The sequence below is a fragment of the Gymnoscopelus microlampas genome (assembly GCF_963454915.1).
Source record: "Gymnoscopelus microlampas genome assembly, chromosome: 23".
Classification (NCBI taxonomy): domain Eukaryota; kingdom Metazoa; phylum Chordata; class Actinopteri; order Myctophiformes; family Myctophidae; genus Gymnoscopelus; species Gymnoscopelus microlampas.
In genome coordinates, this window is record NC_139960.1 from 28,250,353 (window position 1) to 28,267,220 (window position 16,868).

Consider the following 16,868-nt stretch of genomic DNA (forward strand, 5'->3'; position numbering starts at 1 on the left):
AGCTTTAACAGAAGCAAAGATATTGGTTCTGCTGTATTGCTGTAAATGGTGGCGGCCATTTTTTAAAACGTGTATATTTCAGAAATGAAGGGTGATCTAACTCGTCTCTTTGGATAAATGTTTTCCTATTGCCCTAAGGTACTTCCATGCCAAAGGGGAAACTAAATTAAGGTTTTAGAGTGGGGAAAAATGGAAAGTTACCCTGTTAAAACAACATTTTCCAATTAAATTAGCATATTTTAGCCCTGTTTTCATGGCATTGAGAAAATTATTATTATTTTTTGCCTTGAAACCTATTGAATTGGATTACTTGACCCCAAAAATGTACACTTTGACACCAATAGTATTGTTATAGCTTTAACAGAAGCGAAGATATTGTTTTTGCTGTATTGCTGTAAATGGTGGCGGCCATTTTTAAAAACATGTATATTTCAGAAATGAAGGGTGATCTAACTCGTCTCTTTGGATAAATGTTTTCCTATGGCCCTAAGGTACTTCCATACCAAAGGGGACCTTTGCATCATGACTTGAAGTCAACGGCATATTTTTGGGTCCTAACACCTCCACTAATAGCAGATATAGGCCTACATGAGCTTGTAGCCTATATGCTATTTTTGAACAGCCATATTTTGCTGGGGGCAGATCGACAAGCTCAAAACGCTGCATGTGCAGCATTTTGAGCTTGTCGATCTGACACTTTTGATGTTTTAGAATTTGAATCCTGAAAAGTACGTTTTGGACATGAGGTTTCCACCACAGAGACGATATAAAAACTGAAATAACTAGTCTTTGTGCCTTACCTCAAATTAAGTCCACACTGCCCCCCTCTGGTGGTTACTAGTACTGGTTAGCTATATGTAGTAGGTCAGGTCAGTGATTCCCAACCTGTGGGCTGGGGGCCCAAAATAATTGGCAAAACACTAATTTTATTGACAATTTATAATGAATATAATATGATTGAATGTAAAAGAAATGTCATGGCATTTTTTCTATAAAACCTTAAAAAAAGATATTTCATTGTGATACCGATAAATGAGAACTTAAAGTATACTACGTTGGTTCCATAGACGGATTTCCGCGCGACGTCATCACAGAGCAGAATGCGCAATCTGCGCATGCCCGGGTGAAAGGCGCGTTCGAAAATACAGCCCTGAGCGGCAGTGAGCGCACTGGCCAATACAAACTAATAGGCGAGTGTGCTCCGGTGCGTAATTTCCAAACGCACCCATAGGCTTCCCCCTCCTCTGCGCGGTCATATTCCTCTCATTTTTACTAACAGGAAACCCGTATATTCTCCAAGCTGGAACACAATTGATCATTAAACATGCTCTGAAAATGCATGTGGCCCACTCATTAAGGTAAGGGGTCAGGTGGGTGGGCCATGAACACTTTCCAGATTTGCAAGTGGGTCAAATGTTGGGAACCACAGGAGTAGACCGACAGGTTGTGCTTATGAAAAAAATCATATTCTCCAGAATAAAATAAAATTACTTTTTATAAAAATGGTCAGCTCATACCGCACTTTGATTTAAACAGCACAGATACACAGACCAAGATGCCTATTTTAAGATACTTTATCCATCCAGATGTGGATGATGAAATAAATATATCAGGTGGAAACCTCCAAATGTCCAAAACTGTTACATTTCAGGATTCAAATTGCTAAAGTAGCAGATCTACCGCAGATCTGCTATTTTGGATGCTTTTGTGTGACGCTGTAGTATGATCAAGTAGGGTGTTAATTTACGAAAAAACCCAAAACGTTAAAATATGGAGATAAGAGGTTTCTGCCCGACAGCAACGATATTCACCTTTCACTCATCAGCAACATTACTCAGGGATGAAAAGAAAACGCAATCTGATATTACATCCAACATAGACTTTGTTATTTTACATGAGTATTTACAGTGGTTAGAGAAACTCAAACAATGGCACAACATTTACTGAAATGTAAAAATGATTGTGCATATTTTTGCTTGCACATAACTGTCTGGACGTGTGTGTGTGTGTGTGTGTGTGTGTGTGTGTGTGTGTGTGTGTGTGTGTGTGTGTGCGTGCGTGCGTGCGTGCGTGTGTGCGTGTGCGCGTGCGTGTGTGTAGGCCGTCATTATGCCTGTAGTTCCCCAAGTTGCTGAAGGAGACTCTCTCGTTCTATTTCCAAAATAGCGATCTGTCGATTCTTCTCACTCACTTCCTGTCAAGAAGAAGAAAAAGAAGAAAGTTACACATTGATAAAAGGCCTGTATTCAAAAAGTACAAGAAAGTACAAAAGTATTGGCAACTTTTAAAATAGTAGATCTTCTCTACTATTTTTGAATAGCCAAAGTATAAGCTATGGCTTAATTGGTTCATGTATTTTTGTATGTTTTGTAATAATAATCTAAATCTGCAGTAAGTGACTAGTAACTTAAACTGTCACATAATTGTAGTAGAGTAAAAAGTAAAATGTTTGCCTCTGAGGTGTAGTGGAGTAGAAGAATAAACTAAAGTATCAAAACATGGAAATACTCAAGTAAACTAAATGTGCAGCACTTGAGTATTGTAAATGCACTTAGTTATAGTCAATAGTGAAATCCTATTAGAGTAAGAGTGATGCAAATCATCCTAGTCAGGGCTGTGAATGGGTAACATCATGTTGACGCCAAAACTTATAGGGCCACAGGAAAGGAAAGGAGGTGAATATGGTAGTTTTAACCACTTAACCACAAAAATAATGTCTCACAAGTATTTAGGAAATAGTGGATCTACGAGCTCACATCACGTGGCAGTGCAACATGTTGTGAGCTTGTAGATCAGCTAGAATAGGGACACTAGGTCACTTTGTACTTGCTTTAGTTTACCAATGAACCTCTTGGTCTCAGTATTGATAGGATCCATTTCATAATCTCAAACCATTTTGTTGCCAAATGTTTGCACTGAATAAGTGAATGTTACAGTTAATAGCCTATGTACCAGCACTATTATGTTGTCCTCATATTTTTGTGTATCTCATGTATTTACAGTATAACATCTGTTTTTCAATTATATCCCAGTGAAGTCATGAGGGCAGATTTTCATTGAGAAAAAACTAAAGGTTCTATTCTATTGTCTATGTCGGTTGGAAACCTCGTAATGTCCAAAACTGTTACTTTTCAGGAGGCACGTCTGAAGATGTAAAAACAGATGATGATTCAAATTCAAAAATAGCTAAAATAGCAGATCGGCAAGCTCAAAACGCATAGCTCTGCGTTGCGTTTCGAGCTTGTAGATCTTCTATTTTTGATACTTTTGTATGATGCTGTAGTACGATCAAGTACGCGATTAATTTACGAAAAAACACAAAAGGTTAAAATATGGAAATAAGACTTTTCTCAAGTCACCCAGTGTGAATAAGCCTCTCTCCTTTTATTTTTCCTTTACCTGAGCCAGTACCGAGTTGTGCCAGCGGAGGTCGCTGTCTGCCACAGCATCGGGCAGGGAGTGGGTGCTGCCACCGGTCACTTGGGGCTCGCTCATCATGCTGCCCAGAGAGCCGTTGACCCGCTGGATACGAGACCTCAGCTGGCAAGACCTTGCCTGCAGGACAGAGGGGGGGAAACATGGTTAAAGACCTATCCTTGTGGTGTAAGGCAGTGGTTCAAAGTGGGGTATACGTAGGGACCCCCAGCCAGGGGTCCTTGGGGTGGACCCAGAGGGTCCCTCCCCAGCATAATTAATTAATAGCATCACTGAAAACATTTGAACCACTTTAACCATATTTTATACATTGGCTTTTAAAATAATTGCAGATCTACAAGCGTGTGACTTCGTGCCGCGCTGCGAGCTTGCCCATCTGCATTTTTTGAAAATCTTCAAAAAATCTAAAATATATTTGGAAGATTTTGATTTCTTTTTTTTTACATAAATCTTCTCTTCTGGGGGTCCCTGGCAGAAAACATTTTCAGATGGGGGTCCGAGGCCAAGTATCAATTCGGGGGTCCTTGACATGAAAATGTTTGAGAACCACTGGTTTGATTGATTGATTGATTGAATACTTTATTAACAGTTTGCAAATAGTAGGCTACATGGTACGATTTTACAATGGTGCTAAAAAGGATAACACAAAAAGCTCTAAGTAAAGGGCTTATTGTTTCCATTGTGGCCCTGTGTATTCCATTCCTCGAGTGAAGTGTAAAGTAAGGGGACCCCAGGGGTCCTGGAAACCCTGGAGTACGGTACCCCAGACCCCACTTTGAGAACCATTGGACTAAACCACAGAGCACAAATATAAGACCAACGACGACAATTACTGTGCAAAGAGACAACACTGACATTTTTCAGATGCAGAGAGCCAGGGCTAAAGGTAATACCCCACACCGTACCTCCAGAGCCCCTTCAGATCCGCCAGCAAAGCCCTGCTGGGTCTCCAGACCGGCCTGCTGGGTCCGGTTCTCCTCCAGGCGTCTACGGTACCACAGGCGGGCCTGCTCCAGAACCTCCACACCGCACCACAGAGAATCCTTCTCCCTCTCCAGGTCCTTCAGACGCTTCATCTGAAACAAAGCAGTGGTTCCTCAGACATTTCAAGCCAAGAGGCATACAGGATAACGTTGCTGTTGGACAGAAACCTCCATATTCTAACTTTTTGTGTTTATTTCCATAAATGAACGCCCTACTTGATCTAAGTCCAAAGTAGAAGATCGACAAGCTCGAAACAGTTTAGGACATAATATGAGGTTTCCACCTGACAGATACGATATAATCCACACCCCATGAACTACTCCTTTAAGTGGTTATGGCTCACGTGTACTACAGCATACAACATGTTAAACTGTCAGTTTCAAGTCCAAGTCAACAGCTCTGTCTGTCTCGCAGAGACAGAAAAACAAAGGAGAGCCGGCAGCGTTGCATTGTCTGTTGTCTTCCAGGGGGCCCCAAGTCTTTGTCTATCAGCAGAATCAATCTAGTGAGCCACGGGAGGCCATTTCAGCTCCATTGTCAGGGCATCAGTAGGAAAACCAAGCACATCAAATAGGGATAAAATTAGGGTCAACAGTCAACCGACAGGGCAAACTGGCAGTGGTGGAAGAAGTACTCCGATGTTTTACTTAGTACAGTTACAAGTAAAAGGCCTGTATTCAAAATTCTATTTGAGGAAAAAGTTGAAAAGTATTGGCATCAAAATATACTTAAAATACCCAGTACGCATTATGCAGAATGCCACATTTCAGAGGTTCTTTTCAAAGCGACGCATTGTAAAAAGTACTAAAGCTTACAAAAGCTTAAAGGGATAGTTCACCCCCAAAATGACTTTTTTTCCTATCGATTACACACCCCATGGAGACTAGCCTGGCTCCAGCCCGTGAATCGCTAGCCACGTCCATTAAAAAAATATGTTCAGGCGATTCTGGTCTGGTGACGCTCTCATAGGAGGTCTCAGCCTCGGTTGAAAATCTGATCGACGAATCGGGATCGGGATAATCCAGTATGAACCAATCGCCAAAAAGTCTTTGAAAAAAAAAACTTTGGCCACGCCCCCATCTCAGCAATCGGCTGCATTGAGAGGGCTTTCAGACTGAATAATGGAGTGAAACGAAATGAAAATTCAGGCTGAGTGTCAGGCTACATGGAGACTTGAATTCATGGAGATTTTTTTGTTTTTGTCGCATTCCTAAGCCAATAATTTGATGACCGGCAGCGGCTTCAGTAGGAGACTCAAATTGTCAACTTTGAGTCTCCTACTGGAGACATTACCATCTTTCCGCCGGTCATCAAATTATTGGCTTAGGAATGCGACAAAAGCTAAAAAATCTCCATGAATTCAAGGCTTCATGGGGTGCGTAATTGATAGAAAATAAGTAATTTTTTGGGTGAACTATCCCTTTAATGCATTTTCTATTTATATAATCTAAATCTACAAAGTAACCATACGCTGTCAAATAATTGTAGTGGTGTAAAAAGTACATATGCGTGAGATGTAGTGGAGTAGAAGTTTCAAGTATTACAAAAATGTAATACTGCAGGTAAAGTCAGTAAAAGCAAGTACAGTACTTGAGTAAATGTACTTACTCCCACCACTGCACTTTCTGATGCGAGTAGCTGGCATCCCACATTAGGACAGCCCGAAGTGTGAAAAAATATCTATCAGGAGACCAAAGGAGGAGGTAAAAATACCGATGTCGGTTAAAAAAGTCAACTGGTTCTAGTCTGTTATTGCACTTTGCACTTGAACAGCATCAGCTATTAATACTGAATACATACTGTGGGGAGTTTGACGGGAAGCTGTGAGGAGGAGCAGGGCTCTACATGAGGGAATGTGTCATTGGGGTGAGTGGTATTCATTATATTACCCAACATCCAAAACAACACCTGGGTCTGAATTAAGGATGGAAGGAGTGACTAAGGGAAGCCTACAGTACAACTAGTCAACAATGTAAAACACCCAACATCACCTGACATCCATGGTCTGTCAAAAAGCATCCAGTTTGTAGCATCATTGTTTTGTCAACCAATGACTGGTGCCCATTGCATACTACTACACAATGCAACGCATTGTGAGTTTGTAGATGAGGCTAGCAACCTTTGCAACTTTATGAAGAGATATTTTCTGTATGACAAGTTGGACTGACATCACATTGAGTGGATGAAAGCAAGTTATGATTTTATGCAACATGTTTGACCATTTGACCATTGCTGCCTGCGAAAGAGTTATCAAACTCAAAACACGTTGCAGAGTAGGCTGTATGTTTTAAGGCAAGTTTGTTCTTTAGCAAAAACAAAACAAAAAAGTTGAAAAATAGCTGTTTGAAGGATTAAAACTATTTTTGCATTATACAGTGGTCTCCCTCCTCTATTGTTTTCTGTGTTTCGTCCAACATTTTTAAAATGTTCTACTTCCTACAAACTGACAAGGCCTCACGCCCCTCTGTGATCTTTGGCGAGCCCCCAAAGGGGAAACACGGCTGTATCCCATGTGTAAACGTCCATATGAGTGAAGGCTAACTGCAGGCTACTATGAAAGCATCACTCAATACAAAGCCACTGCAGCATTGTGTGAACCAGTCTGTAGGTCAAAGGTCAATCACCTCTCTATTGTTATCTTTATCTCTGCCAGGCCGTAGGCAGGTGGCAGATGATGTTTTCACCCCTGTGTGTGTGTGTGTGTGTGTGTGTGTGTGTGTGTGTGCGTGCGTGCGTGCGTGCGTGCGTGCGTGCGTGCGTGCGTGCGTGCGTGCGTGCGTGCGTGCGTGCATTACCATACTTGTGAGGGCCAAATATCCCCACAAGTATTGTAGAATTTGAGAAATAGACATTGTAAGGATTATTTCCCTGGTCCTCACAAGAGAAATTATTGTTTTATGGTAAAAATATATATTTTTAGAGATACACTCAGGATAAGATTCAGGTTGGGGTTAGGATTAAGATTAGACATTTAGAGGTTAGGTTTGGTGTTGGGGCTACAGTTATGCCAGATTTTAAGCATCAGTGATGCACACCGAAAATAGCTGATCTGCATGCTCACGACACATTGCAACACAATGCATTGTGAGCTTTTAGATCTGCCATTTTCGGCTTTAGGGTCAGGGTAAAAAAAAAATGGCAAAGGAAGAAAAAATGACATACATAGAATTGCCGTCCTAAAATGTTTAAATGCTCACAATTATAGTATTATACAAACGTGTGTGTGTGTGTGTGTGTGTGTGTGTGTGTGTGTGTGTGTGTGTGTGTGTGTGTGTGTGTGTGTGTGTGTGTGTGTGTGTGTGTGTGTGTGTGTGTGTGTGTGTGTCGTAAACTACTTCATTGATCAGCTTCGAATGTCTTGTGCACGCTGGCGGCAGGAAGCCAATCCTCAAATATTATTTTCAAAATTGGCTTCCCAGGTACTCTGACAATGGGTACTGCACTAGTTCTTTTGATTGATTGATTGAATACTTTATTTAGAAAGATATGGTAAAAGTACATGGAAGTACAATTCACAATACAAGGTCCTCTAAACTGGATCGCTCATAAAAGCACTTGGCTTTTAAAGTCATGAACATCTACACGAATGATACATTAAATGTTAAAATAAATACTTACAGTATGTTTTACTACAGCATTTTGAAATTGGAGGGTGGACATAAAGCAAATAGCAAAACACTGACGTTTGATCGGGCCTTGAGGCACTGAGAGACAAATTATTACATCATCAGTCAGGTATTTAGCCAACTGCTGTTAGACAAGCCTGTACTGTACGCTGTCATTTCATACTGCACTCAGTATTACAAGCAAAGTTCTACCTCCGTGCCATGTACATTAGGCTAGCTGATAACACTCCTGAACTAATGCATGTGTGTAGTAAACAAACACTAGGCATGGGCCGATACTTGATAAATCGTGAATATCAAATAGGGTATCGGTCATATTGAATATTGTGATACTTTTGCTACATTGTGCAATATTAAACACATCCACTCAAGTGCACTGCAGTCCATACATTGTTAGCTATATGTAAGACAAGTGGGGCAATGTGAAAATGACTCTCCACTGCCTATGCCTAGCAATTTATGTTATTGTTTTTATCCTGCAATGTTATAGTATTCCAGTGGAAAAATTATTATAGACACACCTACACTATTGATAAACACACACACACACACACACACACACACACACACACACACACACACACACACACACACACACACACACACACACACACACACACACACACACACACACACACACACACACACACACACACACACACACACACACACACACACACACAGTCCTTACCCACAGGTAGAAGCGCAGGGCGTCCAGGCTGTAGAGGCTGGTCCTGAGCGGGATGATGACCACGGTGTAGGAGGGACAGGCCATGGTGGGGGGGAGGAGACACCGTCACTCAGCAACACCAGCACGGCTACTACTGGCCCCCTACATACATACAGCTGTCTGCACGCCGCCACCGCTACCACCAACAACAAACAGCACAACACAACGCAACACAATGCAAAGCAGAAACAACACCCAACGGGCCAGCTGACTGACTGAATGACACTGGAGAGGGAGAATGAGAGAGAGAGAGAGAGAGAGAGAGAGAAAGAGAGAGAGAGAGAGAGGGAGTGGAAAAAAAGGGCGGCAGCAGCAGGATGGTTTAGGGAACAGACAAGCACCCTGGTGCCCCCGGGGCGAGATAATGAAAAATTCCACATGTCACCGTCATGAGGCAGGTTTTTTTAATCGACATTTTCGTCGCTGGTCAGGTGGAAAACCTTGTACGTCCAGAACCGTTCCTTTAAAAAAAAAAGTATTTTAAAATAATAATAATTAAACTTAGCTACTATTTTTAGGTCTACTATTTTCGCAACTTTAGTGTGACACTCTATGATGAACTACGGCATTAATATACAAAAAAAAATTAAAAGTTGAAACATGGATATACAAGGTTCCTGCCAGACAACAATGATTTCTACATCGTCTCTGTCAGGTGCAAAAAACTGTTACTTTTCAAGATTCAATTAAAAAGTATCAAAAGCGTTTCAAGCTTGTAGATCTGCTATTTTGGAAACGTTTGTGTGACGCTGTAGTGTATGATCAAGTGGGGCATTAATTTACAAAAAAACACAAAAAGTTAAAATATGGAGAGATATAAGAGGTGCTGAAAGGGGATAGTTCAGAACAACACGGACAGACAGGGATGGTGTCAGGCAGAGAGCAGAGGTGGACAAAAGTGGAACTCCTCGGGGGGGCATGTGTGTCACTCCTCATCTCTCCCGGTGGTGGTAGAAGTACTCAGACTTGTTACTTAAGTAAAAGTATCAATACAATACCACAGTGTTGAAATATTCTGTCACAAGTAAAAGTCCTGCGTGCACATTTCACTCGAGTAAAGGTACAAAAGGTATTGGCTTCAAAATGTACTTAAAGTAGTAAAAGTAGCCTACTCCTTATATACGTATTCTCTTCATCTCTATCCATCACTAAGGATAGGGTTAGGGTTTAAATAGCCGATCTACAAGCTCAAAATGCATCGCAATGTGACAATAGCCTAAGTATAAAACAGGGCTTAAGTGGTTAATATATGTTTTGTAATACTAATCTAAATCTACAAAGTGACAAGTAAAGCTGCTAAATTATTGTAGTGGAGTAAAAATAACAATATTTGCCTCTCTGATGTAGTGGAGTAAAGTCAAAGTACCTAAAAATTGTACTTGAGAAAAAGTACTTAGTTCTTGATGGGGGGAGCTGATACTCTGTCAATTTCTACTCCCCTTCCCTTAAATTTAAAGGCGTGCGGCAAAGAAATAGCAGATCTACAAGGACCTTGTAGATCTAATATTTTCGGGGTGTGGCACCGCCGCACGCCTAAGATTAAGTGGGCATTTAGGTTTCAGGTGAGAACGCGTCCGTTCTGTTCCGACACGCTCGCAGGAATGTGACAGAACTTTGGCAACGAGATGAGACATTTCACCACTGATTATGAGCATAGGGTTCTGTCTGTTTGTGTACCTTTCATTTACAGCTGTTTGGGACAGAGATACATAACAAAAAGCTAGTTTTACAGGTTCAGAGATACACTTATTTGCACGTGAAAACAAGGCAAGAGCTTGAATAGTGGGCGGAGCGCTAAGGGAATTAAGTCTGAAAGTGTGAAACAAACAGTTTCAATGACAGGCAAAAATCGTTACGATTAACACAAAGCCGGATTAACTGGTCACTGCCGATACAGAAAATCACTGACTCTCTGGGGCAATAGCCACTAGCATAGGAAAGCCTGGTCAATGGGGCGACTAAAAAACTATCAATACACAACTAGTGGTAATTGTACAGATATGGTTATTGTAGTTATAACATGGTAATGGTTGCACGCAATAAATTAATGGACTGTGAAATCAAAGTCCACTGGCAAATCACAGCACTTTTCTGAGCCTAATTATTCAGAAAACCCCAGACCACAGAAAATCCACTAAATGTTCAAAGTACAGGTTTTTGTTTGGTGTAATTGAGTTCAGAAAACCGAAACAAATGAAAAAGAAAAAAATAGAAATGTGATGTCATGAAACCTTTAATTAATTGAGGTTTCATGACATCAAATTTCTATTAATTTTTGTTTTCCTTTTTTGTTTCGCAGAATGTTAGTGTGACATAGTAGGCCTACTCTGCTGTCAAGATAAAAGAGCAGTGATTCTGAACCTTTTTAAGTTAAATGTGATTTTCTTATTTGTTTGTTTGATATGGATTGGGCTACGGACCCCTATTTGACCCCACCCCCCAAGCTTGTGCTTGTAAAGCTGCAAAAATCTGCTGTTTTTGAAGTTTAAACCTGAGATTTTAAAAGAAGTTACAGGCCCATAAGGGTCCATTTGGCTCCTTACTATTAATTTAGCTGGGGACCTGCTGGAATCCCCCCTCAAGGACCCCTTGGGTCCCTGGACCCCACTTTGAGAACCAGTGGAGAAAAGTGAAGTCAGGCCTCCTTCCCTCCTGCATGCATGATGTAACTAGAAAAGGGCGCTCCTCGGAGAGCATATCTCTGCCAAGTGGAAACTGACGCAGTGCTGGGTAACGTCCACTAGAGAGAGCTATAAGCTGGGTGCTGCTTGCCATTGCTGTGAATGAAACATCAAGGCTGACATGTTGCTATGCTCATGATACATCAGTGGTTCTCAAACTTTTTTCAAGTCAAGGACCCCCAAATGTATATGTATTTGGCCGCAGATTTATGTAAAAAATAATATATATATATATATATTTCTGATATTTTTCAAACATTTAAAAAAGCTGATATACAAGCTATGTGAGCTTGTAGATCTGCTGTTTTTGAATAGCCAACCAATAAATGGATAAAGTGGTTAAAATGGGGGACACCCTCTAACTGCCCCAAGGACTCCTGGGGTTCCCCGGACCGAACCAATGGCTTACATCATTTAGAGCAAGATGCAGTAGCTTACGCCAGAGGGAGTGTCTACAACACATTGCATAATGTACTGTAGTTCATTGAAAGTTAGTACAAAAAAAAAGCGGGAACCCTCTTTGAGGACCACATGCATGCAGTAGCTTACGCCAGACGGAGTGTCTTCAACACATTGCATAATGTGTAGTAGGTCATTGAAAGTTAGTTCAAATAAAAAAGCGTGAACCCACTTTGAGGACCAATGCCTTACTTAATTTAGAGCAAGATGCAGCTTTTGCAAAACGCCAGAGGGAACGTCTTCAACGCATTGATATGTGTTTGGCCGCGGACCCCCATCTGAAAAGGTTTTGTGCCAGGGACCCCCAGAAGAGGAGATTTATGTAAAAAGAAATCACAATTATTCCAACTTTTCCAAACATTTTCGATATTTTTCAAACATTAAAAAAAATAGCAGATAAACAAGTTTGCAGTGCTGTGAAGTGACGCTATGTTAACTACTTTTGCTGGGGACCCCCTGGAACCCCTGGGGGTCCCCGGACCCCACTTTGAGAACCAATGCAATCAATGCAATAGGCAGAGTACAGTATATCCACTGACTCTACAAATATATTATTTGACGATAAGCCACTACACTTTTGTGTAAAATAGCCTCAACAGCAGAATGTCGCGGGACATGGGTCCAAAAAACTGAAGCCAGTCAAAGTTTGGGGTTTTGAGAACCAACCAAGCCAGATGAAAACATGGGATTAACTCAGAGTGTTCCAACAGCATCAGTGGAGACGTGAGGACCCTCTGACCTATAGTGTTATATCATGGACCCCATGATGCTTTCCAGTACAACGCAGCCGCTCATGTGCATCACCAGCAAAATATAGCATTGCAATCATTTTAACCACTTTATCCATTTATATGTTGGCTATTCAACTAGAACCAGGAGACCTGGTACTGCCAGACCCCTAGTGGTTGAAATCTGAATGGCCGGGCTTCGCATGACGTGTGTCCCTTCTATGTCCCTTCTATGACGAAATGGGGACAGACTTTTTTTGGCTCGGGCCGGGGGACAAAGTGACATACCATGTACGGACAAAACAGATACAAAGCCTCATGTAAGCCCGACCCCTTGGGTCTGGCAAAAATAGCAGATCTACAAGCTCGCAGTGCATCACTTCGTGCCACAAAGTGATGTCACTTCGTGCCACAAATGACGTTACTTCGTGCCACAAATGACGTCACTTTGTGGCTCAAATGGCGTCACTTTGTGGCTCAAATGGCGTCACTTTGTGGCTCAAATGACGTCACTTTGTGGCTCAAATGGCGTCACTTTGTGGCGCGCTGCAAGCTTGTACATCTGCTATTTTTTTTAAATATCGAAAAATATCAAAAATGTTCGTTTATATAAATCTTCTCTTCTGGTGGTCCCTGGCACAAAACCTTTTCAGATGAAAATATATATCAATTTGGGGGTCCTTGACATGAAAAAGTTTGAAAACCAGGATTGTATTTTTTGTTGCCACATTATGCTTACATATTCATGCCAAGGATGTGACACGTTGTGAGCTTGTAGATCTGCTATTTTTAAACATTTTTGAATAATAACCTATGATCTGAATAGCTTGTAGAGGTTGAAGATTGTATGCTTATTATTAGATCGGCACATTTTGAACATATTTGAAGAACCTATGATCTGAATTTCTGATATAATAACCATGGTGTGAATAGCTATAATACATTTTCTAAATTCAAATGAAATGAAATCAAACTGTGCCTCATTTTGCTGGGGACCCCCTGGAATCTCCTCCAGGACCCCTGGGGGTCCCTGGACCCCACTTTGAGAACCACTGACATTGTAGCTTCTTATGTAACCACAAGGTTACAATCAGTCACATGCTGAACTGAGAGCGGGTCTGTATTTGGCCCTGATAGCAAACTGAGACACAAATAGTACACTAGTATACACACACGCACACGCACTTACACAGACACGCACAGATTGACAAACTTGGCACACATGCATGTGTCTGAGTGTCTCCAACATGCAACACACACACTCATTTTTTTTAAGTAAAAATATAAATACTGCAATGTAGAAATACTCTGTTACAAGTAAAAGCCCGGAATTCAAAATTAGAAAAGTAAAAAGAGAAGTAAAAGTACAAAAGTATTGGTATCAAAATATACTTAAAGTACAAAAGTAGAAAGTACTCATTATGCAGAATGTCCCATTTCACATGTTTTCAAATGTATAAAAATCTTTTGAAAATAGCCGATCTACAAGCTCACAATGCATCGCGACGCATTGTGCTACTATTGCTATTTTCAAATGGAACGGATGTTTAGAGGGCTGAAGTGGTTAATGTATGTTTTGTAATAATAATATTTTTTTTTTAAATCTAAAAGTACAATATATGTAGTGGAGTAGAAGTAAAAGTATAGAAAATTGGTGATACTTCAGTAAATAACAAATACCACAAAATTGTACTTAAGTACAGTACTTAAGTAAATGTTTCCACTGCCAATAACCTACTTCCCTCGGTCACTGCTCTACGACTAGTTTGTGGCTGAAACAGGCCCCTTGTTATTTCCTGTCTCTCTCTCTCTGCTCTCTCAACACACACACACACACACACACACACACACACACACACACACACACACACACACACACACACACACACACACACACACACACACACACACACACACACACACACACACACACACACACACACACACACACACACACACACACACACACACACTTTCTCTTCCCTCTGCCTGCCCTATACTGTCACATATAGATCCATATGTTGATATTTTTAACCACTTGTAAAACATCTTTCACTAACCACTTTAACGTTCAACATACACACCCCAACACTCATGCAATCACACACATGCACCATACACCAGGGATGAAATCCTACGCTGCATTTGTAGCTATAGCTGTAGTAGTTAGCTTGGCCTGTGAGAGTGTAGATTTTTGGTAGTTACATGTCATTGTTCCGACATTACTAACCCTATCCCTAACCCTAACCGCACGCGGAAGCCACGTAGTCGGAGTAGTGGGATGTCGGACTTATGAGCAGTCACCATTTTTGGCAAAAACATTTGGTGTAGAGGGAAAAAAGGGAGCATAGACCCCAGGGGGACCCTTATAATATACTTAGTTTAACTAAGTATTAGGTCAACTAGTCTAGGACCTCGCTAAGATATGTATGCACGTATTGTAGGAGAGACTATCTCAACTGTTCTTGGCTAATGTAAACAACTTTGGAATTGTGAGTAATTCACTATCCGGGGCAAAACCGAAAATGACCACACCCTATTTAAAATGACTACACCCATGTGTGCTATTACCAACAAAGCTGTATATTCTAAATGCTTTAGAAGAGCAGCTATGTTGCAGATATGGGTGTGGTCATTTTCAGGAATTTCAATAGAGAATTACTCATATGGTGTGGTCATTTTCAAGAATTTCAATAGAGAATTCTCACAGTTCCCAAGATGTTCCTTGGGGTCATATTAAGAACAGATGAGATATTCTTTCCTAAATTAAGTGCATACATTTATTAGCCAGGTCCTAGACTATTAGTGGACCAGGTCTCCCAGGTGTCTATGCTTGGGATCTAGGGTTTAAGTGGTTAAAGTATGTTCATACAGTACTGTACATAGCTTCAAAAACCACATACTCAGATACTCACAAAATACATTTGCACTGTCTGCTGTAATAACTTAACCCATTCAGACCTGAGTCCGATTCTATGAATGTCTTCTAAAACCTAACAGTATTCAGAAAACATGTATGTTGCTATACTGTATCAGTAGTGCTCAAACGGTTTTCACATCAAGGACCCCCAAAAGTATATGTATTTGGCCACAGACTCCCATCTCAAAAGATTGTGTTCCAGGGACCCCAGAAGCAAAGACTTGAGTTTAAGATTTCCACAGATTTGCACAAATGTTCACGATTTGTTAATAGCCAACTAATATATATATGTAGAGCTCAAAGCTAAAATTACACAGATTCTTTCCTGGGGGTTGTTGACTAACAGAACAACAGCCATGCGTTCATCATGCATGCTGTCGAAACCACATACTACTGTATGAAAATACCACACGAGCAGCCTGCGTCCATTTAAAAGGTGCTGTGAGCAATATTTTTGGTTAAAATAAAAACTTTTTTTGGTTAAATTTAAAAGGTTATATTCTGATAGTAATTAATGCAGAGACGGGACTCCCTGTCCCTGCAGCTCTTTTATAAACAGAAAAAAAGTTTTCAGGTGGGTTGCCAATTTCATCCAATGAGGAGAGATTACCCATTTATCAGCTTCAGTTTTAGTGCTCCAGATAAACACATTCTGTTCATTTCTTTGTGTCATCACTTTAGATCTCACTTGTTTATCCTCTCCTCTCTGAAAATGCATTTCTTGTCACTAAAGAGGTGGAGAGTCGGGAGCGGGAAACCCCTGTTACTGAACAAACACTCTATAGCAGTGGTCTTCAACGTTTTTCAGGCCTCTTAGCTGAGAGAGAGAGAGAGAGAGAGAGAGAGAGACAAAGCAGGGACCCCCACTACTTTTTTATTTCATTTTGAGAAAGCCTTCCATTACACTTGAGGCTTTCCAAGCTATAGGTTGCCATATTTAGCTGATTGTCCCATCAACGTGTGTTGACCAATTAAGTTGTTGAGAATAAAGTTGAATCTGATTCCAATTCTGACCACAGAGATTGTAGGCTAGTAATCCACTTTTTTTCTCCAACTTTTTTCATTTTTGTGATTGTGTGCCTTCAAGTGACGCTGCAGCTTTGATGGCTTTTAGATTAATTTGACAATTACATTTAAATTAAGTGTTTTAGTTTGTTTGTACATTTTTTACTATTATGTTGGATTGGTGTTAATGAGTATTTTCAGATATTAAACATTTTTTTGGTAAAAAAGGTAAAAATGCTACTATCACACAAAAAGTTGGGGGACACCCTGCAGTAACTCTGAGGACCTCTAGGGGTCCCG

At 40.7% G+C, this 16,868-nt stretch overlaps 1 protein-coding gene across 3 annotated transcripts; it reads right to left on the reverse strand.

Moving 5' to 3' along the window:
• Positions 1 to 1,800: 1,800 nt before the first annotated feature.
• On the reverse strand, positions 1,801 to 9,132 carry sapcd1 (suppressor APC domain containing 1). 3 transcript variants are annotated; one of them, XM_084050479.1, is made up of 4 exons: positions 8,741 to 9,132; positions 4,329 to 4,511; positions 3,400 to 3,555; positions 1,801 to 2,194 (listed from the first exon to the last, which is right to left on the reverse strand). In XM_084050479.1, exons 2-4 carry the CDS (start codon positions 4,509 to 4,511, stop codon positions 2,108 to 2,110), a joined length of 426 nt encoding a protein of 141 aa, XP_083906605.1. In that variant the 5' UTR covers positions 8,741 to 9,132; the 3' UTR covers positions 1,801 to 2,107. The 3 variants fall into 3 exon arrangements, with proteins under 3 accessions (XP_083906605.1, XP_083906603.1, XP_083906604.1); XM_084050477.1 differs by having other exon boundaries at positions 8,737 to 9,108; XM_084050478.1 differs by having other exon boundaries at positions 4,341 to 4,511; positions 8,737 to 9,031.
• Between the last annotated feature and the right edge of the window lie 7,736 nt (positions 9,133 to 16,868).